We start from the raw sequence: 26,449 nt of genomic DNA on the forward strand, positions 1-26,449 counted from the left end.
GCTTGCTTCATTCTGTACATGGGAGATTGTTACATTTCCATAACTCTTTGATTCACGTGGCAAACTCCCTAGGTATTACAAATAACCATTAGCATTGTGTGACAAACCATACTGCTTTTTTTTTTGGAAATGATTGGTATCTCAAAAACATGTAAGACTTGAAGAAATAGGAGGCTTGCTGTAAATCACACTAGTTTGTTGTCCTTTGTGGAGCTTCTGGCCTGGAGGATGTTTGTCAGTCCACTGTGAAATCACAGAATCCTTAGTCGAAAAGAAAAAAAAAAGATATTTTTATGACCGGTAGTTTTCAGTCAAGATAGCAATCCTACATCTTCTGACTGTTTAGGTCAATGACTGAGGTGAGCGGTCGGCCAGAGGAGGTCCCCTGCTGTGTCTGCGGTTCAGTGTTCTGACCCTGGGGCCAGAGAAGAGACCATTGAGTTGACTTGAGTTTGAATTGCCTGAGTTGTGCGATTCAGTGGAGTCCATTTTTGAAGCAGTCTGCATAGTCATTGTAGAAAGTGTCAAATGTGTGTCGGTAATACAAACCCAATGTTGCATAGCGGTTTCAGCCACCCTTGGGCCTGGGTGAGTCACGGCACTCGCATTTCAAACTTGTCACTGCTGTAGTCTGTGATGCTCAAACAGGGAGCAAGAATGAATACCACCATCAGGAAATGAACGTTGTTAACCATACATATTCAGTCAGAAAAAAAGTCATGTAGTGAAAAGCGTATTGTTTTTAAATAGATCTCAACAGTATTCTTTAAAAAAATAATCCTGGCTAGTCAATATCTAATCTTAAACGATGACCTTAAAGACAATTGTGGAATGGAATTCTGAGTACTGGCCCTGTGTTTCCAGAGATAGAATGAGGATTCTGAGGTGAAGTGGTCAAGGATGGCACAAGAGTTTGCAACTATCCCTGTCTGCATGCCGACAGATTTCTACTCAAAAAGAACTCCAAAGAGAACTTCTATCCTCTAAAAGAACTCCAAAGAGAACTGTAGCTAAATGTTCCCTTTAGTCTTCTAAGCTGTTTGACCGCAGGTCTTCCAGGGATGTCGTGTGCCTGATTGGCTTTTGTACCACATTGCATCATAAGTCGGAACCTTTATGTGGTGGTCCTGCTCGTAGGTAATAAATATATAACAAATACCCTCAACGTTATCTTGCATAATTGCAAACACCATTTCTAGCATCTTTAGAATAATAATAACATTACTGTACACACAAAACAAGGTATCAAGGTAGGTATTTGTTGTGGAAAAAAAAAAAGTGACAATAAAAATATGAAGTCATAACTTAAATCTCATTATCTTAATCCAGTGACGAAGGCAGCGCTGACACATTGGGTGAAACGAATGCACTGACGGCACCTCGGGAGTTTGCAGCGCGTGGAGTGTGGCCCCAGCGGCTTCAGAGGTATCATACACGTTATACAGTAATGGTAACAGCAGCGAGACAGAGAGAGAGAGAGAGAGAGAAATTGAGTTCTGAGGGTTCTCCAAGATCGGCGCAGAGCTGAGCTGACCTACACGGGCCAGGGGAGAACCAGAGGGAGGTCCAGCTGCAGCCTTGTAAGCCCTGAGGAACCGGACTTAGCTGGGACAGTCGGCAGGGGAAGGAATGAGGGTTGCAATGCAGTTGCAATGTGCAAAATAAAAGTACACAAACGCACAGACTGTCACAGGTCCAGAGAGGTCAATGTGACCGGTACAAATGGAGCGGTTGAGAACAGAAAAGTGGCAGTGTACATCAGGAGAGCGTGTAACGAGTGTGTGGCGAGTGGGAGAAGTGTGTGAGAGGAGCCTCTTGCTCAACGTGGTGATGGAGAGACTGTCCCGCCTCGAAGCTCCTGAGTGCTATCTAGACCCGTGTGTTGTTCAGTAGTGTACGGAGGCTTTGGAAGGATATATTTTACTGCAGTGTATCTGTTAGAGTGAGACAGATATTGAAAGATATGAAGAAAGAGAGAGAGAAGTGAACTGCCTGTGGTACAAACTGGTGACCTTCATATCTAGTAAGGCTGTTCACATCCAGTCTGCCGTCATTCTGGTATCTGCCTGTGGTATATGAAAAGACCCTTTTATGAAGCCTTTCACAGTGGGCAGGACCCACAAGAAAAAAACTAGTGAATTACCTCTTGGGGAACAAGGCAGAGATGGACGTACAATTTCAGAAGAGAAAGAAAGAAAGAAATAGGAAAGAAAGAAAATACCACTTTGTGTGTGTGTGTGTGTGTGTAAGAGAGATAGTGTATTAGTTAGCATCAAGAACATCAAGTCTATGAATATGTGTGTGTGGCCCAGTAGGGCCCCTGAGGCCCTGCTGGGAGTCCAAAGGTCAGGTGGAGTGCTGATGGGCCCAAAACGAGGTAGTGTTGGTTCTGTGGATATGAGCTAGCCTGGCTGAGAGCCCCCTGCTGGTGGCAGGAGGGAGTACTGGCTACTGGTAAACCGTGACGGTGGGCTGAGGCCCACCACTGGAACTGCAGGTCCATGTGCAAATGCGCAGCTCCTCCTTCTCTATGATGGAAGTGTGCTGCCGGTCCATCCAGAAGTGGGCTGGCTGTAAATCTGAATGCCCTGCTGGGCAAAACAGACAGAATCTCTTGTAATGTTAATATCATGCTCAATAGGCATACATGTTGGAAAATAAAAAACATTCGTAACCCTGTTTTTTGTGTTTGTGTGGGTTCCCAGTCTCTTCCCTCATAAAAGAAGTCTATGTGTTTTTCCGAGATAGAAGTGTTTTGCTCATTCTGAGTTCTGTTTATGTTCGAACTGGAGAATGCCCAGAGGTCCACATGGGAACAGTTTCCCCTCTGCACGGGTCAGTGGGTTCGTGGTTGGGGTTGTGGCGAGGATCACTGGTTCTGTGCCGACTCGCTGATGCCCATCTTGCAGTCGGAGCCGAGCGGGCGCAGCGCAAGCGGCAGCTGGGGCACGGGCTCGGCCAGCCGCATGAAGAGGCCGTTGTCCAGCGAGGAGGGCGCGGAGGCCGGGGGCGTGACGCCGCCGCTCCCGCCGCCGCCCTGGAGCGGGTACGGGAACTGGAAGAGGCTCATGTCGGCGGTGAGCGCGGCCATGGCGGCCGGGTCATGCTCGATCTGCACGCGCAGCCCCGGCTCGATCTTCTCCAGCCGCCGCTTGAGCCGCTTGGCTTCGCGCTCGCGCACCAGCCGCGCCTGCCGCTTCTCGGGCGTCTCGTTGGCGCGCTTGAGGCGCATGGCCTCGCGGTCGCGCTGCAGCCGCCGCGCCCGCTGCTCCTCCGACTCCTGCAGCCGCTGCAGCCGCTTGGCCTCGCGGTCGCGCAGCCGCCGCAGCTCGCGCTCCTCGGGCGACTCGCAGGCGCGCTTGCTCTTCTTGGCCGTGCGCTCGCGCTCCAGCCGGTGCATGCGCGACGCCAGGGGCTCGTTGCGCCGCCGCGACGCCCACCGGCGCATGGCCGGGGAGTGGGCCTCCGCCAGCTGCTGGTAGGCCGCACAGCTGTTGCACACCAGCAGCACGCCGGCCGGGTACACGGGCATCGGGCTCAGGAGGTCCGGCAGAGGGGGCAGGCCGGCGGCCCCTGACGGGCTGAGAGGGTCAGGGAGCGGAGGGAGGGACGGGGGTGTGGAGGACGACAGCAGACTGTCTGGGAGGGAGGGCAGCGAGGGGCCGGGCGGGGGCTGGGGAGGGGGGCCGCCAGACGGATGAGCGTGGGGGTGGTGTTGGGGCCGGGATGGCATAGAGCAGCTACCATCCACACAACCACTGCCGCTACCTGACAGGTCCATACTGCTGGAGTTAAAGAAGTCTTTCAGCTTCTCCCTGCAGGGAGAGACAAGCACAGGTCAATGACTGGGCAGTGGGCACTGACTTCAATCTTCTTGCCGTTGTGAAAAGATTAGAGTACATTGTCAGCTGTTTTGGTCCACAGTTTTGGTCTTTTGAGTGTTGGCCTTTAACCTTATAGTATTGACACTTTCAACAGACCAAGTGAATGTAGTGCTACTGGGGGCAGCTAGTTATTCAGCACATTAACAATGAGAATGGGAGACAGCTGAACATGAAGGTGTCAGTGAAGGTTTGTATTGGTACTGAAGTTTGCTTACAACACTAAATTAAGGGTTAGAGGTTAAATTGAAAGCTAAATTGACTTGTTTTGATTTGTCGTAGAGACAAACATGTTTCATTTCCTCAGTGTCACAGAGGCTGTTAGTATTAATGAAATCTAGTTCAGGAAGCATTCCGAGACCAGTTGACATCTGGAGATTTCACCCACAACACATTACATTTTATATAGCACATTATATAAGGCACCCAAAGTGCTTTACAGTAAAGGGGAACCTCACTAACCTTTTAGTTTAGTAACCTGGTTTCTTTGGTAACCTTGGTAACTTTAGTAACTTGGTTTCCGTAAGAGACCATAGCTGAGGTTGGAGCTCTCAGGAAGGTCTGACTGTTAGACTAAAGAGTGTTCGGTTGAAGGAAGCCAACCTGTTGAAATTGGTGGTGTCGGTGAAGCGTGTGCCACACACGGCACAGTTGGACAGCCGGTCCTCAGAGTGGATGAGGAGATGGCGGCCCAAGGATCCAGGCGAGCTCAGAGCCCGCCCGCACACTGGGCACACGAAGCTCTTGCTGCCACCCACTGACGACGTATGCTGAGAGAGAGAGCGAGGGAACAAAGAGAGAACAAACATCGGAGAGAGAGATAAAGAAAGCGAAAAATGAACGAAGGAAACCAGGGAAAGAGGAAGAGAGAACTTGACTTTCTAGTAGAACTCTGGGGTCACTGTCTGGGGGACTGTTATGTGAGTTAATTGAGCAGGAGTGCAGTCCTCCTTGTGCACACTGAGTCATTTTCATCTGTGTGCTGGCAAACATATGCGACTGCCAAGATGGCAAATATCATTGGTTGTGACACATAACCCCAGGGTTAAGTCCTTTATCGGATCCTGTTAGCTTATGATGTGCCCCCCACCCCCTCCCCATCCCTCCATAGAGAAGAGGGAGAGAGCAAGCTGCCCCTGGTGAGTTTTAAGCGCTGCTTAGCCAGCACTAGCCCCTCCAGGTCAATGTGATTAGGGCTTGGGGTAGGCGTGGATGTCCTCACCTGGTAGACGTGAGCGATGAGCTGCTCTGAGTGGCGGAACTCCAGCGTGCAGAGGGGACACATGTAGTTTCCCTCAAAGTCACCCCCTTCCTTGCACTCCTGAGGGGGAGAACGGCAGCAACACAAACAGGTGTCAGGGCAGAGTTCACGCACAAATCACCGCACAGACAGGTGTGATAAGGAGAACATACGCCCTCATACTACAAAGAGTACAGGCTGAGAAAGAAACCCTCATTCACTGTCAGATGATAAAACTATCTTACTGGGATTTTCTTTGGGAACACTCATGTTGAGACTAACATGTTGATGAGCATCATCATTATTTTACCTCCTTCATAGACCAATGGACCAGAAACCTCAAAGACATCTCAAACCTCAAACAAAATATTCTTCAACAACTGACTACAGTGATTGTTATATTGTAAAATCCCCTCTTCTGACTAGTCCCTTCTTTTCTCTAGGTAAGTGTGGTCACAGCTTGAGATGATGAGAGAACGAAAAAAGAAAGATTGCAGTCTGTGAAGTCTGCGGCTTGGCGTAAAATGTCTCCCAGAAGCCCCAGTGAGTCACTCCTCCTGTCGCCGTGACGTTCGGGAGTGCGTTGCCATAGAGGTGTGAATCACAAGACAGAAATAAGCCAAGACATCCGTGTTTTTTCTTTATTCTCTTCTTCAGTGTTCCCATACAATATCTCAGCTCGGGCTCTCGCTGGTGCTGAGCTATGCCTTTGGCTTTACGTTAGCCTGCTATTGACCTTACTGGCTAAACAGGTCTGACATGCTTCAGTAAAGTATGTGTTGTGTTGTATAGCTGGACACAAAAGTAGATCTACAAGAGATAAGGCTAAAATTCTGAATATTCCATATTCTATACCCCAGGAAGTATACCATGGAAATATGACACAAACACGTTCGTCATTCTCATCTTGCATCACCCTAAACAACAAAGCACAACCCTTTCTAGGATCAGAGTGTGTATATTGACTCATCACTTTCTTGCATGATTTCCTCTGAAAGCTTTTGAAACTTCCGAGTGTACAGCAACCATCCTAAGAATAATGAACAGACACGTGCCAAGACAGCGCCAAACCAAACCATGACGTCCACAAATTCAACACCTTTCACAATCCTCCATGAAGCGGGGGCGCTGTGGTGCAACTGGCTTCAGCGCCCATGACACATTTGAGTCCATGTGCCCACGGGGACCCGTGTTCAAGTCTGACCCGGGTCATTTCCCATGATCCCATCCTCATATCTCTCTCCCACTTACTTCCTGTCTCTCTTCACTGTCCTATTGGATTAAAGGCATAACCTCCACCCCCACCCCTAAAAAAAAAAAAAACCCTCCATGAGGCAAGTAGTGACCGCCACTTACCTCTTTGACCCCTCCCTCCTGGGAACAGTGGCGGCGCTGCTTGTGGCCGGTCATGATGTCGTCGGCAGAGGTGTTGGAGGACGAGTCCTCACCGTGGTTGTCCAGATCGCTGTAACTCTCATCTACAGAAATTGAGGACAGACTAAAACCAGAACTACAGCCACTCCAGTAGCCAGTGCCCACTCAGCCCCAACCCCACATGGTCACCACAGTCAGCCGTCGGAGGGTAGCGATATGAGCCAGTCTCGGAGCGAGGGGGTACCCACTAGCTCACCTGTCATGCACTAAGGGTGTGCAGCTCACCTGTCATGCTGTCTTGCTCTTCGGCTTCCTGGGAGTTGTTGCTGTGGCACTCGCTGTCTTCAGCGAAGTCGTCTCTCACGTCCATCTCCAAAGTGTGCTCAGAGTCCGCTAGCCCTGGGGTGTGGAACAGCCCTGCGGGAGAGACAGAGGAGGGAGGGGGGGGGCAAAGGACATGGATGGGTCACTGTGCAAGAAGACGGCAGACGAAAAACAACAGACGAAGGGACGGAAAAAAAACACATTGCCAGCCTGGATTTTATTCCGACTTGATTCATGCAAATAATCAACCAGTGCCGTGGTCTCTGCAGGGCGAGAACTTTAGCCAAACGAGCCAGGCCACCGCAGGGTGTGGTTAGTGCTAAGGCAACTGTGATGAATACCAATTCTGCTGGATGGCTTAAATGGTTTTGGTTAACATGGATTGTCCTTTATAGTGTGGAGAACCTCAGGCATGGCTCTTAAAGCAGCGGTAAGGGAGACAACAGCAGTAACGCAAAGCTGCCGCACTAGCATACGCATAGGATCCTTATGCTGCAGTATCCACATGCTAAAAATATGCACGGTGACACATACTGAATGCCCTCACTCACTCTCTCTCCCACACAAGCTCACCAACCCCCCACACTTTACACAAGCAACACACATACAATACTCAACTCAGCCCCCCACCCACCCACCACACACACACACAGACACACACACATGCATAAACATGGTGCAGTCCCAGGGGTAAAGAAGCAGGCAGTGCTCATGTTTGCTCCTCCGTCTGGGAGACAGCTCCCCAGCACAGAGAGAGCTGTCTCCCACAGACGCTTCCTCACACCCACACAGGCCTGCTCACATCTCCTCTCTCTCTACACTCCATCTCTCCTCTCATCTCTCTCTCCATCTCGTCCTCACGTCTCTCTCTCTCCATCTCCTCCTCTCTCTGTCTCTACTCCATCTCTACTCCTCTCTCTCTCCATCTCCTCCTCTCTCTACTCCATCTCTCCTCCTCTCTCTCCATCTCTCCTCCTCTCTCTCCCCATCTCCTCCTCTCTCTCTCTCTCTCCACTCCATCAGTCCTTTCTTACACGTATGCCTCTCCAGGCCCTCCGTCATCTGCCTGCATCGCATCGCAGCGCTTTGAAGACCGGAGAGGCACTGCTGGGGCTCTGAGCCACCGCTGCTGCTGCTGAAGCGGCAGATCATACCATCTCCCACAGTGCACCTCTCACGTGGCATGGCGTGGCACGGTGCGGCACTCGAACCCGGCGCTGTGCCGTGCTTGCGTGCCAGAGAGCGATTGCTCGCAGGGCCCTGCCCTGCCTGGCCCTCCTGAGGACTGTGCCACTGCAGAGAACAGAAGCCATGCCAGCCTGCTCATGCAGATCACAGGGCGTAAACACACAGGCACAAAGGGCACTGACCTCATTCTATATGAATGACTTATGAAAACTCAGTTTCCCAGAAGCCCACCCAGCTCTATTCCAGTTCTGCCTGCGCATGGAGCTGGCTGGCTGACACTCAGCTGTTATGTGGGATGTCTCGCTCTCTCTGCTCACCAACGGCTGTCTCTGTCCCACTTGTAGGTCTAAACACCTGATGTAATCTCTCGTGGTGTGTGTGTGGGAGATGGGGGGACTTCATGACTGTAGTCATCTAGGCCTGGCTGGAACAGGTAATTGCAGCCTTCAGCTGATGTAAGCCTCGGGTAATATAGGGCATCAGGCCTAAGCAAGATTGTACACTAACAGAGAGAGAGGGGGGGGGGTTCATTGTTTTTTTTTAGATTGACTTCCAACCCTCCCATAACTGCCATCATAACTGCCATCATGTCTTCCCCAGCGTGGCTGAGCTTGAGCTCTCTGAACACTGGGAGACTGGCTCTGTATGTGCTGAACTATGAACCACCACAACAGGCTAGTTCCACTGCGCCTAGCCAATGATTGATGTGTGTGAGAGAGAGGGAGAGCGAGCTGCCCATCCCCCATTGCCAGGATCTGTCTGTACATCTGTCTCACTCTACCCCCCTACCCCTCCTCCTCCTCCACCTTCTCCTCCCCTCTTTCTCTCTCTCCCTCTCTCTTGCATGCATGCTCTCTCACTCTCTCACTCACTCTCTGCCACTCTGATGTTATCTGTGAGTCTGTGTGTCTGTAGGCAGGAGGTGACGCAGTGTCTGACTGGATCCAGACAAAGAGACAAACTCATCAGCCAACAGACACAGAGTAGGGTAGGGGGTGAGGAGGGGAGCTGGGGTGGGGTGGGGGGGGGGCAAGCAAAACAAAACAGACAAAAGAGAGAATGCCAAAACTCAACTCAAACACTAAGCAATGGGGGTGCTCTTCAATTCAAACCACTGCCCCTCCTCCTGAGAAAAAAAAAAACCCACAGACTTTTGAGACAGAAACATCACACTCTCATACTGACACACAGACACACACACTCTGCAGGAAACGTTGGGGTGAGGGCAGAGGACTGGGGCCCCACCATTCCGTCTTGGTGTGTAAGCGCCGGCGTTTCCCAGAGCTTGGGAATAGTGAGACGCAGACATCAGATAATCCCAGACGCCTGCCTCGTTCCTCACTCCGCCTAATTGACAGCGTGGTATTCCAGTCAAGCCGGAGGAACCCCCACAAATGTCTCGCTCCTCCTGCTCCTCCTCGTTTCCCACCCCAGCTAAAAACTACCCTTCCCCACAGATGCCTCTCAGCTCGAAGTGTCTGGAACTCAAACCTGGCCTCCCTAAAGACTACTTGACACCACACACACACACACAAAAAAATAAAACACAACCTCAGAGGGCGCATACACTGAAAATTCACCTCCTCTTAACTCCTCCAGAGGCCCGAGGCAGAGCAGGCATGTGGTGGGTTATCAGTAGGCCAATCTGTTTGTCAGCAGAGATGTTTTGAGCTCTGGGAAGGACAACAGCTTCAGGCGTGCCATGAATGTCTAGCTCAAACTTGAAACTGAAATTAGTCTGTAAATGTGATAAACATTTCCCTCCGGGTCAGCTCTGTGTGGTCTTCATATATAAAGTCTAAATAAAAAGTCCTCACGACTGTTGTGACCACTGAGAGTAAAAACATCAACACTGCAAAAGGATCCATTTCCATAGGCACCAGAGGAGACCGCAGCTTAACGGTTACACAGGCCTCCCCAGACAGTAAATAACTGTTTATTATGAGAGAAGTGAAGGACTGTGGGAGCATTTGCCAATGATAGCTAGCTATAGCAATCAGTAGGCCTCTTCAGTCCTCAAGTAAGTCTGGAGTCTGCTGAAACAAAACCAACTGCTACACACAAGCTTAGGATCACTGAGGGCAAGCAAGTCCCCTTTTCCTGGTTACAATCAGTGCCATATCAGGACGAGCTCGCCCCGTTGGAATACCATCTTAAAACGAAACTATGTTTAGAAAAGGCGTCTAAAGACCGTATGACAACTGGGGCAGATTATTAGGAGAAATCTCCTTGGGTGGCCTCACTCGCCCTCTCTCGTCCCGAAAGCCCCGGTGGCACTGCTGGGAATCAGATACGCAACTGTAGAGGTCACCAGTGAGGACCTAGAGTACTATAGGGCCCAGTGTAACTACATAAATAATCAGCAGTCTCACCCCAGAGAGGTGCCTGGCTCCTCTGCTCATAGGGCAGTAGGCTACAAAAGATCAGCCAGGTTACTACTGATGACACATGGTGGAATACAGTGGTATCCACTAAGAGAGGCTGCGCTGTATGAAGGGAGAGTTCCAGGAAGGTACACTTACAGGGAGGCCACACTGAGCGCGTAACTGAAGCGCTCTGTTTGCAACGCGATAAAAAAAAATTTAGTGGACTGGTACGCGCCACTATCACATCTGGTGTAGCCAGTTCCACTGATTATAGTGGAAGCTAATTGTTGCAGCAGACGCAACGCGAACGGGACACTTCAGTTACGTGCCTGGTGTAGCATCCCTGTTACTCATGGCACTGATCACCGAGCCTTTATAATAGACCTGAGGGGGGTTTAACTATCACTCTTTAGTTTAGGCTATGGAGAACTCTGCCAGCCTCCACATCTGACTTCTAACAAACACACAAACAAATCTCTTATCATGGCCATGTCATCTCATACCAGCCAACAACACCCCATGTTATGGTTGTGAGTCACCTACATGTGTGAATGCCATCCCGTCTCAGGCTTCAGTGTAAGAAACAGCCCCAAACAACATACAAAAGCATATTGTGTATTACATGGACTGTAACACATAGGCTATAACACAGATTCTAACAGAGATAAGGTTATTACACAGAATCTAACAGACACATACGGTTATTAGGTAACTTATTAAATAGATTATAGCAGACACATAGGTAAGGGTACTAATCAGACTCAGACACATAGGCAAGATACATAAAAGAAGATAAAATCATAAACAGAGGCACCAATAGCCTTAAAATGTCTGGACCATAATTTCTATTCATATGGTGACTGTAAGGTCCGGATGATTTTTCCACACAGCAATATTCTACAACTTAATCATTTTCAGCACAAGCACCATACTGTATTTGAACTTCACATAATGAGAGTTGAAAGGTGAAGTCAACATGCTAGGGCATGCATTCATGTGGGCTCAAACAAAAACTCATCTCTTTACAAGACAAACACACACATTCAAACACACACACACACACTCACAGTCCATAAACACAGATATATGTGGGCCAGGCCAGACATGAGCAACTGTGTAATTACAGAGCAACAATTGAATAGTGTCTCCTATGAAATAACAATCCCCCGAAATAAAACAGCACGTATAAAATGCCGATTATCATACCTCAGTTAAATTGAATGTGGACAAGACCTCAGTTTCCATTTGTGATGAGCAAAAGTTGTGATCAAGTGTCAAGCATGTAACTATAACCAGATTATAACGCACTCATTTTGCATGTTTGTCAACCTCAGAAGATCAGTTTACACGAGCGAGACAGTGTGCGTATTTGTAAAGCCTGTATAAACATTACCAAGCATACCATGCTCAGATTACAATCATAGTTCTGAAACGTATTAAGAAAACGAGGTTGGAAAGCCCAACGACAATCAAACAGTAGCCTATATTAAAACGTGACTGCTAATTGAGTCGGTGGAACTCTCACTTTTTGAGAAATTTATCTTCGTGAGCAACGTTAAACGGCAGTTGAAACATTGTAGCCAATCCCGTGCATGTATACAATGAACCATACATCTACGTTTAGCAACCGAGAACGTTTTCAGAGACCACCTTATCTACGAAATGATGAAGGCTAAATGAAAGAAACTACGATTATCCAAACTACTCAGTTATCTGCCTTACAGTTAGGAGAAGATAAATTAGAATAGTGTTACAATACCTGAGATACCTACAATTAACTTTGAAGGGGTTTGTCTGTTTCCGTCTGGACATATTATTCCCCACTCCCGGCTGGAAAAAAACCCTCGAGTCTCCTCCTAACCCCGTCAAATTTGAAGATTCCTCAGACCACTCCAGCGAAAATGAGTAAAATGACTCCCGTGAAGGAGTACAACTATTAGGAAGTGAAAATGAAAAAGAATAGCCGGTGATCAAAGAGCTCAAACCAAGCAGCGATGTAACGCAGCGCGCTACATTGGATGTTAGATGGGTTTCATTTAATTTGAGGAAAATAAAAGATACGTGGAATTTTCAAAGAAAAGACATAACGCAGGCTACTGGTTTACTTGTTCTACAGCACGCTCGTTTCTAATCAACTCCCATTGTAAACAAATATCCCTAACGTTTGATAATAACAATCCTGTGTCCGGGTTGGGATGTTCTTCGCTTTACAGCCCCGGTTGTTCTCCGCGTCTGCGCCGTTGACGCTTTGCCAGTGCACTGCAGAGATCCACCGCCGACATTCACTTATACATAGCTGGTTTGTTTGCACATTGAAGGCTACAGGAACACCGAAACGCATTGTGGGATATATACCATAACGCCGGAGGACCATATAGGAGCCGATGAAATGACTGGGCCTGCGTACGCCAGTGTATGAAACCAGGCCAGGCAGTATAGCATTCCTAATTGCAATAGATTTATAATAGAAAGGTAAAATAGGTAGGCTTAATAGATTACTCCTCTTACATTTTTGAGAGGAATGTCGTTAGGCAATATAGGCCCAACATGTAATGCAGAGATCTATGAGATCACGTTTAATTTTAATTTATTTTATGTCCCCAATGTAATTCCTCAGTGTTTCTTCTTAATTCTGAAATACACCCTGAATCACACCTGTGTTGAATAGCCAACTGGTCACAAAGTAAATGTTATGCTGCTCCCACTAAATGTGGCAAATTTATGGCAGGACATGCTATAGAATTGCCTTCTACTCTGTTGCTGATCTGAGAATTTTAATAGATCCTGCTGATCCTGCTGAATAGATCCACTAGATGGCGCTCATTTGCCAAGCAGTTTGATCGGCTTTGACCTACTTAAAGGAGAGAAGCTAAGCAGCAGGTTTAGACTCGGATTGTGAACAATTAATGTTCCTCCAGATCAAAACCTTTTATCAAGAATCATGATAAAATCCACATAAACATGTTTCATATATTAATAGGTTAAGTGAGACGCAATTTTAATATTTTTTTACACTGATAAGCTCTATATAAATTGGGAAGTCAGAGATTTTTTTTTAAATTCTTGGGGTCCAAAAACGGGTCCATCTATCCATCTGTCCATTTGTTTGTGTGTGTGTGTGTGTGTGTATTTTCTTTTTTTTACATTTTCTTAACTGACCAAATATATTGGCGAGGGTCCGCAATCAGTCACCAAGATGTGTTTTTTTTTTAACAAAGACACCTTCTCTGCACTGCCTCACAGATCACCTCACAGAACGCTTATATTGTTCAAACTGCATAACGACTCAGAAGGAATGGCAGCTCCAGGAACATGTGGAGAGTTTTGGGCCTGCACCTCACCAATTAATTAGCTGGCCACAAAGCACATTGGCCACCGTCAAGAAGGCATCTGAGGTTTTACTTCATTAGGTCGCTTAAGAAAGCTGGTCAAGAAGCTGATGATGACTCAAGCCATATATTTTGCATTCTCTTGTGAGCTAATCATATTTCTACATTGATGGGAGAAGTATTCAGACTTGTGGCCACTCTTATCCTACTGTAAAACTCCATTACAAGCAAAAGTCCTACACATAAAATCCTATTTAAATACCACTGAATCTTACTGAAAGTACATAAGTAGCAGCTAAATTCAAGTATTAAAGTAGAAATGCTAGTTTGGTCCATCTGAGTGATGTCTTATAATCAGATTAGTAATATGGAAGCATCAGTGTGTAAGCAGTAGGCTATGCAAGTAGCATGCTACTAATTAGGAGGCGGAGCTACAAACTACTTAATAGTTTCTCAGTAAACAAATCACATCTAAATGAATTTCCCCTTGGGGATCAATAAAGTATCTATCTATCTATCTATCTATATATCTATCTATCTATCTATCTATCTATCTATCTATCTATCTATATCTATCTATCTATCTATCTATCTATCTATCTATCTATCTATCTATCTATCTAATGATCACAACACACTGCTTTTTGTAAGTTGTCAGAGACCAGGTTGGAAAACAATCAATGTGTTGTATTACAATATACACCGGAAAGCTTTTTATATTATTCATTATGTAAAATATTATTATATCTCAAATATTATTATATCTCAGAAGGAATCAGGAAGCCAAGTAAATAGTGAAAGTATATTCACATTAAATACTGAAATACTGCTGAAGTTTAAGTACCTAGAAATTAAATTGGGCTAAAGTCACAGTGTTACGTAAACTAAATTCATGGTGTTTCAAATTAACTTTTCCTGACACATTGCATTTGATTAGGTCTATGATACAATAAAAGTATTCATTGTCATGACACTCAGTTTCTAAAACAGACGATGGTATGGCTGTGTTCCTAAATCACTTAACTGAGACAACAATGGAAGTGCATGTTGATAAAAGGGATCCCTGACCAATTTTAGAATGCTTTAAAGAATTGCAAATAGTTTTCTCGGTGAATGTCTTGTAATGTGAATGTGCTGAATTATGTCAGCCCAACAGAAGACTACGGTCTCAGCTGATGTTTCTCTGTCTATCATGAATAGATGATAGGTCTTGAATCTTACTTCCTAAATCTGTTTGCAAAGAATGTTGTTTGAATTTATTTGTCAAAAATATACCCTTGAAAAATACAATAAAAGTCATTGAATTGTTAATTGGTTAAGCCTTACCAAGGTCTATGTCTCGTAAAATAAATAATAATAAAAAAAATAATAATAATGATTGCTTTTTGAATTTGTGAAAGCTGAAAGCTGTAAGTTGTGAACAATATGATCAGACAAAAACAGAAAAATTGTACCCTAACTCTCTTGTGTGGGACACCATTAATGCTAGCCTAGAGTTCTTCTGATAGATTATAGTCCAAAAAGCAATGTAAACAACGTAGTCTTTAAACAACACTCATGATAAAGAGCAGTTAATTAACAAAAGAGATGTTATGTATAATAGAACTTCCTGCCACCAAATAGCCTACAACTTACTCAACTAGCCTACAACTTACTTAACTAAACATTGGCTGAGAACAACCAAGGAAACAGTCCCCTATACAGAGGCATATGGTTGGTGGTAATATATAATGCATACATGTGTAACCTAAAATATATTTGGGCAGTTGTAATAAGTTGTACTTTGAACTATTCTGTTTTGGCCATTGAGTTGTAGCCTACACACAGACGTCAGCGTAAAAAAGCTGTTTGTCCTCTCATGCTTACCGTAGCATTGATGTGGCTCAAGCAGGAAGATTCCACGTCACTCGAAAGGACCAGAGAAGCAAACTAGCCACGGATGCGGAGATAAAAAAGAAACGGGAATAACACAGACAACCTGAAGGTAACAAACAAACATAACTTTGTTATATTAATTTCATATGTATAACATAATATGTCTATACACTCAGTAAAGAATGCCTCATCGGTAGAAACAATGATTTAGCTAACTTAGCGTCTAGCTGACTGATATCTCTTGGCTTGCGAGCAAATCGACGATATGTAGGGGCTTGCTAGCTAGCCTGCATGCTAATGCGTAACTTGACTGCCAGTTTAGCTTGAAGTTCAAGATGTAGATGAAGTAGGAGCGTAAGAGGGAAAATATGCAAATATCTTACAGCAATCATTAGCTAGCTGATGCTCACAATGTCCTGTAAATACACAAATTAATACTCAAATCTAAGCTAGGAGCTATTCTGTTTCTGATTGTCATACAGCTACCTAGCTTACCATAGTTGACATTAAGGCCTCATCAGCTGCCGATTAATTTTATACTTCCAAATACCAGCTCCTTGTTAAGCATGCTTTTCGTGACATTGCACGATAAGCTATGTGCATTGTCTTGATTCTGAGATCATTCATTTCGGTAAATTTTCCGTACCTTTACGTATGACATCCTGCCAGCGAGTCAGGAAGTGGTCCACTTGATGTGTAACGTTACAATTTTGTCAGCTCTCGAGGCGCTATAGAGTGCTAAAGTTAACGCTGTTACACAATCGTTGTGGCATGATAAATATCAGTGGCATATTTTCACGAACGCTTGCTTCGATTTGCTACGATTCATTTAAATAATTTATTCAGAAGAAATAACTGTATTATTGACAGTGTGTTTTTTGTCTTAAGATACGACAATGTTACTAAAGGTCTGACTGGTCAGCAGTGATTTCAGTTCACATTATATATTATCTAGAGATATTGATTGGAGTCCCCAAAGAAGAAGACCTGCCTGGCACCATGACGGCCGCAGAAAATGTGTGTTACACCCTTATTAATGTTCCCAATGACTCGGAACCTCCCTCTGAAGTCAGCCTTAAGACTGATCTAGGTAAGCACACACATTAATGGACAATGCTATTTTATATCATATCTTGCACCCAATTTGCATACTTTTTCTATATATTATATGCATATTTTATGTTTGTTTTTTTATAAACAGAAAAGGGAGAGATCAAGGCAAAGACTGAAGCCTTGAAGAAAGTCATCATCATGATTCTGAATGGGGAGAAGTTGCCGGGCCTCCTTATGACCATCATTCGCTTCGTCCTCCCACTCCAAGACCACACCATCAAAAAGCTGCTGCTGGTCTTCTGGGAGATCGTGCCCAAAACCACGCCGGACGGCAAGCTTCTCCAGGAGATGATCTTGGTCTGTGATGCCTACAGAAAGGTATGTAGTATAGAAGAGAACCCTTGATTTGAAAGTGAAATGACTACTCACTCTCATGAACCATACCACCGTATCTCTTGAGGCGCATTCAAATTCTCAAACATAGGTTTCTGTTTGCTTTGAGTTTTTGGCGAACGTTTTGCGAACACACGCAAACAGTCTGAGGAGGTAGTTCTCCACGAAAATACAATGGAGCTGGACGTGAGCTGGACGAAGTGTTACTGTTACAATGGAATGTTTACATTAACTCGTTCAGGTTCACCAGCTTAAGTGTGTACCTACCAGTGTGCCTTGTGAGAGTGTGACCCATGAGTCCCTTGTGGTGTGGTGCGATGCGTTTCAGGACCTCCAGCACCCAAACGAGTTCATCCGTGGCTCCACTCTGCGTTTCCTGTGCAAGCTGAAGGAGGCGGAGCTGCTTGAGCCCCTCATGCCTGCTATCCGCGCCTGCCTGGAGCACCGGCACAGCTACGTACGCCGCAACGCCGTCCTGGCTATCTACACCATCTACAGGTGAGTGTGTGGGTCAGTGTGTTGTGGGGAGATGGACGATGCATGTCGAGTGGAGAGCCGTCCTGGCTATCTACACCATCTACAGGTGAGTGTGTGGGTCAGTGTGTTGTGGGAGATCAGACGGTTGATCCAAAGTAAAATGAAATAAATGCACTTTGAAGTGTGGGGAATAATGTTACGTTTACCTCAGAGCAGATCTTGATGTTTATGACCAGGGTTGTTTAAAATGTAAAATGGATATGTTTATAATGGCTTCAAAAGGTTGATTACTTAGGCATAGAAATCAGCGTTAAGCCTTGACAAACACATAGATACAAGTGCTACGCACATGTTCAGGTTTTGATTTATTCTTCCAGAAACTTTGAACACCTGATCCCAGATGCTCCAGAACTGATCCATGACTTCCTGGTGAATGAGAAAGATGCCAGCTGCAAAAGAAATGCTTTCATGATGTTGATTCATGCGGACCAGGTACAGATGGGACCAGTGTGTTTTGTAAACGTTTTTAGCAGGAAGTGCTACTTTGATTTAGGCATTGTGTCATTTTGTATTCTTTGTATTCTTTACAGGACAGAGCGTTAGATTACCTAAGCACCTGTATTGACCAGGTGCACACCTTTGGAGACATTCTGCAGTTGGTCATTGTGGAACTGATCTACAAGGTGAGATATTCTTTCCTTATCGAACTATTTATCGTAATCACACTTTTGTCCTACCTTAAAAGACAGTCAGATGCAATGCAAGATTCAGGCCTGAACGTCATGTAGAGATTTGTACGTTAGGGATGGATTTCACAATATATGGGATAACATTTAATTTTTTCACACTTAGCTCTCCCCATTCATTCTTTTTTGGGATGCATTCTCCATGTCTGGAGAAAGCAAAAAGCAAAAAGAAGGTCCTCACCCCAAGAATCTTTTCTATTTTCTCTAAGTTATTCACAGGGCTCACAGACGTTTTGGCCCAAAGGTCTTTCTTTTTGATTTTGCGGACCTTTTTGCTTTTGCTACCAACAGTATATTGATAAAATATTATCTGTATCACTGTGCCCACCCCCATGTCCTTCTGCAACTGCATTTAGATATATGAATTGCTCATTGGGTAATTCTGGACATGATTTTGTGTTTTTGACTGATTCTATTCTCACCTTCCTCTAGGTGTGCCACGCCAACCCGTCAGAGCGAGCTCGCTTCATCCGGTGCATTTATAACCTGCTGCAGTCTTCCAGCCCCGCAGTGAAGTACGAGGCGGCGGGCACGCTAGTCACCCTCTCCAGTGCCCCCACTGCCATCAAGGTGCCCACATGTGCCACACTCCCACCTGAGAGAACAGCCTTTCTGCCCTCCTCATCTGAAGTTTAGTATGGCACTAAGATTTTTCTGTCCTTTCAGGCTGCTGCACAGTGCTATATTGACCTGATCATCAAGGAAAGCGATAACAACGTCAAGCTGATTGTCCTGGATCGCCTGATCGAGCTCAAGGAGCATCCCACACACGAGCGCGTTCTGCAGGTGAGGATGGATTTGTCCTTTGGCCTGCTTTGATGAAGGTTTAGCCCCAACCTGTGTGTGGGTGAGTTGTCTGTGTTTAATTAACACTATGTTGATTTGTCGTCCCTCAGGACCTGGTGATGGACATCCTAAGGGTGCTGACCACTCCCGATCTGGAAGTGCGGAAGAAGACCCTGCAACTAGCCCTCGACCTCGTTTCCTCAAGGAATGTCGAAGAGGTGTGTATGTGTGTGTGTGCTGATGAGTCGAATTTGTGCTGTTCAAGTGTAATCTTTTGAAAGTGCCCTCAATATTGCTGGTAACCCACTCTTTAATCATGTTTGTGTGCTGAGCTGTGCTGTGCTGGGCTCTTGCAGTTGGTGATTGTGCTGAAGAAGGAGGTGATAAAGACTAACAACGTGACTGAGCACGAGGACACAGACAAGTACCGCCAGCTGCTGGTGCGCACCCTGCACTCCTGCAGCGTCCGCTTCCCTGACATGGCCGCCAACGTCATCCCTGTGGTAAGAGGGCTTCTTCCTCAAGTGGATATCTCCCCTAAAGCTGTTACATAGGCACTTAGCTTGAATAGATAGATGGATAGATAGATAGATAGATAGATAGATAGATAGATAGATACATAGATACTCACTCACTCACTCACTCGCTCGAAATCCAAGGTCTCAGTAGCATAGACATCACACACAACATGCACTAACAGCAGAAAAAGTATATAATATAAATAACACAACTGAGCAATAAGGACAGTAGAAGATAAAGAATATACTAAAATACAAATTATACTAAATAACACTAAATCTAAATCAAGTCTAAAACAGTATCCACATAGATGGATTGAATATCTTGGGAAACAGACAAGATGAGATGATATAAGGTGGTTCTAAGGAATGTGAATTACTACAGTGTCCTACTATACAGTATATTAACTTCAATGTTTGTGTGTGTGTGTCCGTGTCCATGTCCACAGCTGATGGAATTCTTAAGTGACACTAACGAGGCCGCTGCAGCGGACGTGCTGGAGTTTGTGCGTGAGGCCATCCAGAGGTTTGACAACCTCAGGCCACTCATCACAGAGAAGATGCTGGAGGTCTTCCACGCCATCAAGACAGTCAAGTAAGACCCTCAGCACTGATGCTAACCATTACTATTGTTCTACAATTACAGGTCCCTGTCTTACCACAATGGCTTGGTATGGTGTGTATATACACTGCTCAAAAAATTAAGGGAACACTTACAGTTTTCCACAATTGTTAAAACACATTTTTTGAAACCTTCCACCCTTTTCTCCATTCTCAAACTACATTCACAGAATGTCTGACAGTTCTTGCAAAATAAAACACTCGCCTCAAAAGTTTTACTTGTGCTCAGAACCAAACAGTGCCAGAGTACTGATCCAGTGTATGATTGAAGTGTTCTCTTAATTTTTTTGAACAGTATATATGTATACATCTAACACACCTAACATACACTTCTTCCATTTTCTTCGACTACACTTTGACTAACTTCAGCATTGGTAGTATTTATTGTAGTAGTATTTATTGTTTCCCAACGTCTCTTATTCAGTGTTGTCCAAATGTTATTCCTCATTTTGAAAGTTGCGTTCATGAATACATGTGAATGTGAATGTTTTTGGTGTTGGCTATACACTTAATGTGCGGTTGGACCCTTTAGGATCTACAGGGGCGCTCTATGGATCCTGGGAGAGTACTGCAGTACCAAAGAAGACATCCAGAGTGTGATGACGGAGGTGCGGCGGTCACTGGGAGAGGTACGTGTGTCTGTGTGTGTCTGTGTGTGTCTGTGTCTGTCTGCGTGTGTCTGCGTGTGTCTGCGTGTGTCTGTGTGTGTCTGTGTCTGTCTGCGTGTGTCTGCGTGTGTCTGTGTGTGTCTGTGTTGAGATAATTGAATGCTGTTTAGTTTTCAATGTATTATTTTAAAATAAATCCCTTTGATTCTCCGTAGGGAATTTGTCCTCATAGTGACTAATCAATGAATTGATTCTTTGTAAAGACACTGTGTCGCCATTAAGAATTAAACGGCCTCCCTCTCGTGTAACCTTTGTAATACGAATGTGTTTGCTCTCCATCCTCCAGATCCCCATCGTGGAGAACGAGATTAAGAAGGAGGCTGGTGAGGTGAAGCCAGAGGAGGAGGTGAACGCTGCTCCTGCCCAGAAGCTGGTCACCGAGATGGGCACCTACGTCACACAGAGCGCCCTCAGCTCCTCACGCCCCTCCAAGAAAGAGGAAGACCGGTACGGACAGCCTGCGCACATCTCCGGCAGCTCTATCTCACAATGATGTCAAATGTTTAGGGTCATCGCATTGAATTGCTGTAATCAGTTAAATCAAATTTGTTGTTTTTGAAGTTACTTTATTGTTTTTAAACCCTTCTAAAAAAAATGGTGTTTGTGTCGTTGTTCTTGTTGTGTAGGCCGCCCCTGAGAGGTTTCCTCATGGATGGGGACTTCTTCGTTGCTGCCTCATTGGCAACCACACTCACCAAAGTTGCCCTGCGATATGTGGGCATTGTCCCTGACAAGAAGAGGCAGAACGTGAGTGGCTTAATGATGGATGTCTGTACTACTGTTATATTAGGACATACCGGTATATACGCAACATCATGAGATTTTCTGAGATCTTGAGTCCGATGCGTCCTTGTTGTGCTTCCTCCTCTAGTCGTTCGTGGCTGAAGCTATGCTCATCATGGCCACTATCCTGCACTTGGGAAAGTCGTCGCTGCCCAAGAAGCCCATCACGGACGATGACGTGGACCGCATCTCGCTCTGCCTGAAGGTGCTGTCCGAGTTATCGCCACTCATGAACGACGTCTTCAACAAGGAGTGCCGCAAGTCGCTCTCCCACATGCTGGCCGTGCGTCTGGAGGAGGAGAAGCTCTCCCAGAAGGTAGGGGGCGACGGAGAGCCTTATGGAGTGAAAGCATTTTTTTTGTATGATGATGCTCATAAGTTCAGGCACAATTTGATATCTCGCTTCAACATTTATGTAGATATGCTTTTAGTTGGTCAAAGGTCATTGCATCTTTTTGATAATTTCCAACTTCAATCATTTACATGCTATTATCCTGTAATAAAACGTGATGATTAGCTAGATGATTAGCTTAATGATACTTCTACTGATATAGCCTAATGATTACCGTAGCTAAAACTTATAGTACTACAATATTCCATTGTCACTGTCATTCATACATATTAGGCCAGTATCCCGCACATGAATTAAACCCAGTCTTAGACCTAGACTAAAAGGTTTTTCTTCGATAGAGATCTCATTGAAGTTCTCCTTCAGTTCCTAGTGTGTGTGAATGCAAACAGTAAAAAAGCCATAGGAACTGTGCAGTTCTAGGGGTAGCCTCTCCTGTTAGTGGTTAGTGTGTTCCTAGAACTGTTGTGTCCGAATGCACCTTGTGTGAGAGTGGCAAAGTGGCCGGAAAGTGGCCGGAAACCCTCCGGTTACAAATCCGAAGCGCTAACCAGTAGGCCACGGCTGCCCCTAATGTTGAAGTGTACAGCATAACAGCAGCCCATGTAGGCTGATGAGCGGGCCCACCGGAGCTACACTGACCATTTCTCCTCCTTTTAACCCGTCTGACCCGCAGAAAGAGTCAGAGAAGCGCAACGTGATCGTGCAGGCAGACGACCCCATCTCCTTCATGCAGCTGACGGCCAAGAACGAGATGACCTCCAAAGAGGACCAGTTCCAGCTTAGCCTGCTCGCCGCCATGGGCAACACCCAGCGCAAGGAGGCCGCCGACCCTCTGGCCTCCAAACTCAACAAAGTGAGTCTCCGCCTGAGCTGCAATCTGACCATGAATTTCCATACTAGTTCCACACTGATACTTTCCATAGGAAAACACGTGCAATGTCTGATGTAGCCAGCAGATGGCAGTGTGGTTGAAGAGATTAACTGAATCACTTGTAACATGAAGGGAAAGTAGCAGTCACCCCCTAGTGGTAGCGTTCCTAATTTTGGGCGAAATTAATGGGATTCTCCTTAGAGACTTAGAAAAAATGGATGTTGGTCTACATTAATAAGGTAGTGCAATGGCCTCTGTGACTTTATTCTGTTGATCAAAGTTTATTTCTAGTGAAAATGAGATTTTCCAAGATTTTTTAGTGATATGCGATTGCAACAATTGTTTGGAAAACAAGTATTCATACCCCAAATATTGATATAAAGTTGATTTTGTCTTGACCAATATGTTTGTTTTGACTGAAAATGACACTGCCACATGCCAATTTTCCTATTTTTAACATTTTTTATGAAAACTGGCGTGTCCAAAATTATTCATAGCCGTATCAAATAATCAATGGAAACATCTTTATTTGCCATCACAGCTCTCAAAAGCTCTCTTGTTCACCATTTATTTCCCACTTTGGCTGGATGTTTCAGATCATTGTCTTGACAAATTTAAGTTTTTGAAAGAAGGCAAAGTAATGCTTGAAAATTGAGTAAGCTATTTTTGTGTACAAACGCTGAACAAATATTTGTTCACAATTATTGTACCGATAAAGCTATGTATAATATATTCCAGAAAATCCAGTCTGTGACATTTTACTTGCTCTCCAATAGGGAAGCAGCCACTAGGGGCATAGGTTTTCACTTTCCCCCTCCATAATATAGGACCATGGATATCTCAGGTCAAAACCAACATCCATTCCATTATCCAGTCGTGAATATTCAGTTGCCCTGCGCAGCATCAGAGCCAAAGCTTGTGTGCACTTGTGTATTTGAAAGAGGAAGTGGGAGAAACTCATTCAATCGTTACTCAAAATTGTACGGTTCTTTTGCAGGTCACTCAGCTCACCGGCTTCTCAGACCCAGTGTACGCAGAGGCCTACGTCCATGTCAACCAGTACGATATTGTCCTGGACGTGCTGGTGGTCAACCAGACCAGCGATACACTACAGAACTGCACACTGGAGCTGGCCACACTGGGTATATAAAGATTTATTAATTACGTTAAGATTTATTTATTAATTACCTGCAGCACCCCTGCTATGTGAGCTTTAGTAACTGAGCTACATTTTGGATTTTGATAAATATGTTGATTTTGATGGTAATTGTTCCATTTTCCCACTTGCAGGAGACCTGAAGCTCGTGGAGAAGCCCTCCCCTCTCACTCTGGCTCCACACGACTTTGCCAACATCAAAGCCAACGTCAAAGTGGCATCTACAGAGAATGGCATCATTTTTGGAAACATAGGTACAGCTTCCTGTCTATTATGAGCCTGTTCTGTCTCCAGATTTAGTAAAGTGCTCTTGAAATGCTGGAAATGATGCTTTCGTTGTGTTCTCATGAGTTAACTGTGATTGGCTGTGCAGTGTACGACGTGTCGGGAGCAGCTAGCGACAGGAACTGCGTGGTCCTCAGTGACATCCACATTGACATCATGGACTACATCCAGCCGGCCTCCTGCACCGATGCCGAGTTCAGACAGATGTGGGCCGAGTTCGAGTGGGAGAACAAGGTACAAGGCTGACCAGCGCATCTGGACACTTGTCTTCCATCGGGTCGAATGCTGTAGGATTTGAGTTATCTTTTTGTGTAGTGGTTAAGGAGCTGGACTAGCATGCAGCAGCCTGAAAAGTTGTGGGTTTAATTCCCAGCTGCCACTGTTGTGCCCTTCAGATAAATAGATAGATAGATAGATACTTTATTGATCCCTAGGGGAAATTCAAGAAGCAAGCAAGGCCTTTAACCCCAAGTTGCTCCAGGGACAATATGATCCCTTGTAATATGATTGACATACAGTATGTAAGTCGCTTTGGACAGAAGCATCTGCTAAATTAATAAATGTAAATGTTTTCTTGAATGCACCAACAGCAGTCTTCTGTTGACTTGCATAGTATTCGATACAGCGCCACTGAGCTAGGTGTTATTATAGCGAGACTTTATTCTGATACAGTGCCCGCTCCATTGATTTAGGCCTAGCTTGCAAAGCCAGTGCTAGAGTGCCGTGTTTGACTTGATCATTTCCCCCATAGGTGACGGTGAACACCAACATCTCCGAGCTCAATGAGTACCTGCTTCATATCCTCAGCTCCACCAACATGAAGTGCCTGACCCCAGAGAAGGTAATGCCTTCCGGCATTGGACAAGTTAGTGACCTTATTTATCTAATTTCTTCAATACATATCTATTAACAGTATACCTTTGATTAACAACATTTGTTTTTTTTGTAGCATTGTTAGGATTCATCAGTAGTTGAGTCTTATCCGTGTTGCCCATGTTCTTATTAGGCACTGTCTGGCATCTGTGGTTTCATGGCTGCCAACCTGTACGCTCGCTCTATATTTGGTGAGGATGCACTGGCAAACGTGAGCATCGAGAAGCCCATCCACTTGGGCCCTGATGCACCGGTCAACGGACACATTCGCATCCGGGCCAAGAGCCAGGTAGGCCCGACCCCCCGCTACACCTGAACTCTGTTGCGCTATTACCACCTAGGAGAATAGAAGGGATGTCTGGGCTTATCTATCACTCTGCTTATGCCTTTGCCTGTACAGCTTTACATTACAAGTTAATAAATCTGTAAATCACTTTTGAGAAGACATTTAGTAGTCCAGAGGTAATCTGTTGAAAACTAGAGCTGTGTTTAGTCGGCTACATGAATGAAATGCCTGTTTTGTGTTTACAGGGGATGGCCTTGAGTCTGGGTGACAAGATCAATCTGTCGCAGAAGAAGTCCGTGTCATAGAGATGAACCTTACGGGTGGCCTCTAAATGACCGCTGGTGTGATGTGACCCCCCCCCCCAGTGCGGTGCGCGGTCTAATCTCTCTCGTGCTCCGCTCTCTCTCTCTGTCTTTGTAATACCCGTCTCCGTCTCCACCGGCCGCACTACTGTCTTTGTGCTCCACAGCCAGTGGCTGCCAATCCTTATCAGATATTGAACGCGCAGGGGGATTATTATTTAGATTTCCACAAAAGCTATAAGTACGCTTTCTCAGATTCCTCCCTCCCCTTGCATCAAGTCATCGAGGGATTGTCGTTGCTCGTCTGTAACTTTCAATAAACACTGCAGATTATCCACATGTTCGTGTCGGTTTTTGGGGTAGTTTCCTTTGCTCTGCTGGGCGTGTGAGAGAAGTCAGAGGACGCTCCTGAAAGCGCCTCCTTATCATTCCTCATTTTTGAATGTCGCTGCCGTAATTTCCAGTGGCCTTGCTGCCGTTTTGACATTTCCTCCACCCACAGATGACTCAACAAAGAGAAGCATTATTTTATCTGCTTTTGATGATTGAAATATTCAGGAATTTTCGGAATAGCTCACTGGTCACATGCTTTGCTGATGACTGTACACTGCAGGATACCTCGCGCAGAGGAAATGGGATGTGCGTTCTGTTTTATGTGTGTGTGAGTGCGGGTGGATGCGTGCATGTCATTGTGTATATCAA

At 45.5% G+C, this 26,449-nt stretch overlaps 2 protein-coding genes across 5 annotated transcripts; one reads left to right on the plus strand and one right to left on the minus strand.

Annotated features, from left to right (window-relative positions):
- Positions 1-15,658, minus strand: znf821 (zinc finger protein 821). Of its 3 annotated transcripts, none has more exons than XM_076287300.1 (6): positions 15,569-15,658; positions 6,781-6,912; positions 6,478-6,599; positions 5,104-5,202; positions 4,485-4,651; positions 1-3,815 (listed from the first exon to the last, which is right to left on the minus strand). In XM_076287300.1, exons 2-6 carry the CDS (start codon positions 6,863-6,865, stop codon positions 2,870-2,872), a joined length of 1,419 nt encoding a protein of 472 aa, XP_076143415.1. In that variant the 5' UTR covers positions 6,866-6,912; positions 15,569-15,658; the 3' UTR covers positions 1-2,869. The 3 variants fall into 3 exon arrangements, with proteins under 3 accessions (XP_076143415.1, XP_076143413.1, XP_076143414.1); XM_076287298.1 differs by lacking the exon at positions 15,569-15,658 and adding an exon at positions 12,146-12,620; XM_076287299.1 differs by lacking the exon at positions 15,569-15,658 and adding an exon at positions 12,133-12,620.
- Positions 15,597-26,080, plus strand: copb1 (COPI coat complex subunit beta 1). Of its 2 annotated transcripts, none has more exons than XM_076287297.1 (22): positions 15,597-15,686; positions 16,533-16,667; positions 16,779-17,008; positions 17,352-17,521; positions 17,878-17,992; positions 18,091-18,183; positions 18,679-18,816; positions 18,913-19,032; positions 19,143-19,250; positions 19,389-19,535; positions 20,000-20,145; positions 20,704-20,800; positions 21,126-21,286; positions 21,466-21,586; positions 21,711-21,938; positions 22,648-22,827; positions 23,843-23,987; positions 24,136-24,255; positions 24,375-24,520; positions 25,038-25,127; positions 25,293-25,448; positions 25,691-26,080. In XM_076287297.1, exons 2-22 carry the CDS (start codon positions 16,577-16,579, stop codon positions 25,748-25,750), a joined length of 2,862 nt encoding a protein of 953 aa, XP_076143412.1. In that variant the 5' UTR covers positions 15,597-15,686; positions 16,533-16,576; the 3' UTR covers positions 25,751-26,080. The 2 variants fall into 2 exon arrangements, with proteins under 2 accessions (XP_076143412.1, XP_076143411.1); XM_076287296.1 differs by having other exon boundaries at positions 15,604-15,686; positions 16,535-16,667; positions 25,038-25,151.
- Positions 26,081-26,449: the final 369 nt, after the last annotated feature.

Source organism: Alosa pseudoharengus, unplaced genomic scaffold (assembly GCF_046254945.1).
Source record: "Alosa pseudoharengus isolate Yale_2024_CS ecotype anadromous, Long Island Sound unplaced genomic scaffold, YU_APseudo_1.1 YU_APseudo_1.1_scf_16, whole genome shotgun sequence".
In the NCBI taxonomy this organism is placed as follows: domain Eukaryota; kingdom Metazoa; phylum Chordata; class Actinopteri; order Clupeiformes; family Clupeidae; genus Alosa; species Alosa pseudoharengus.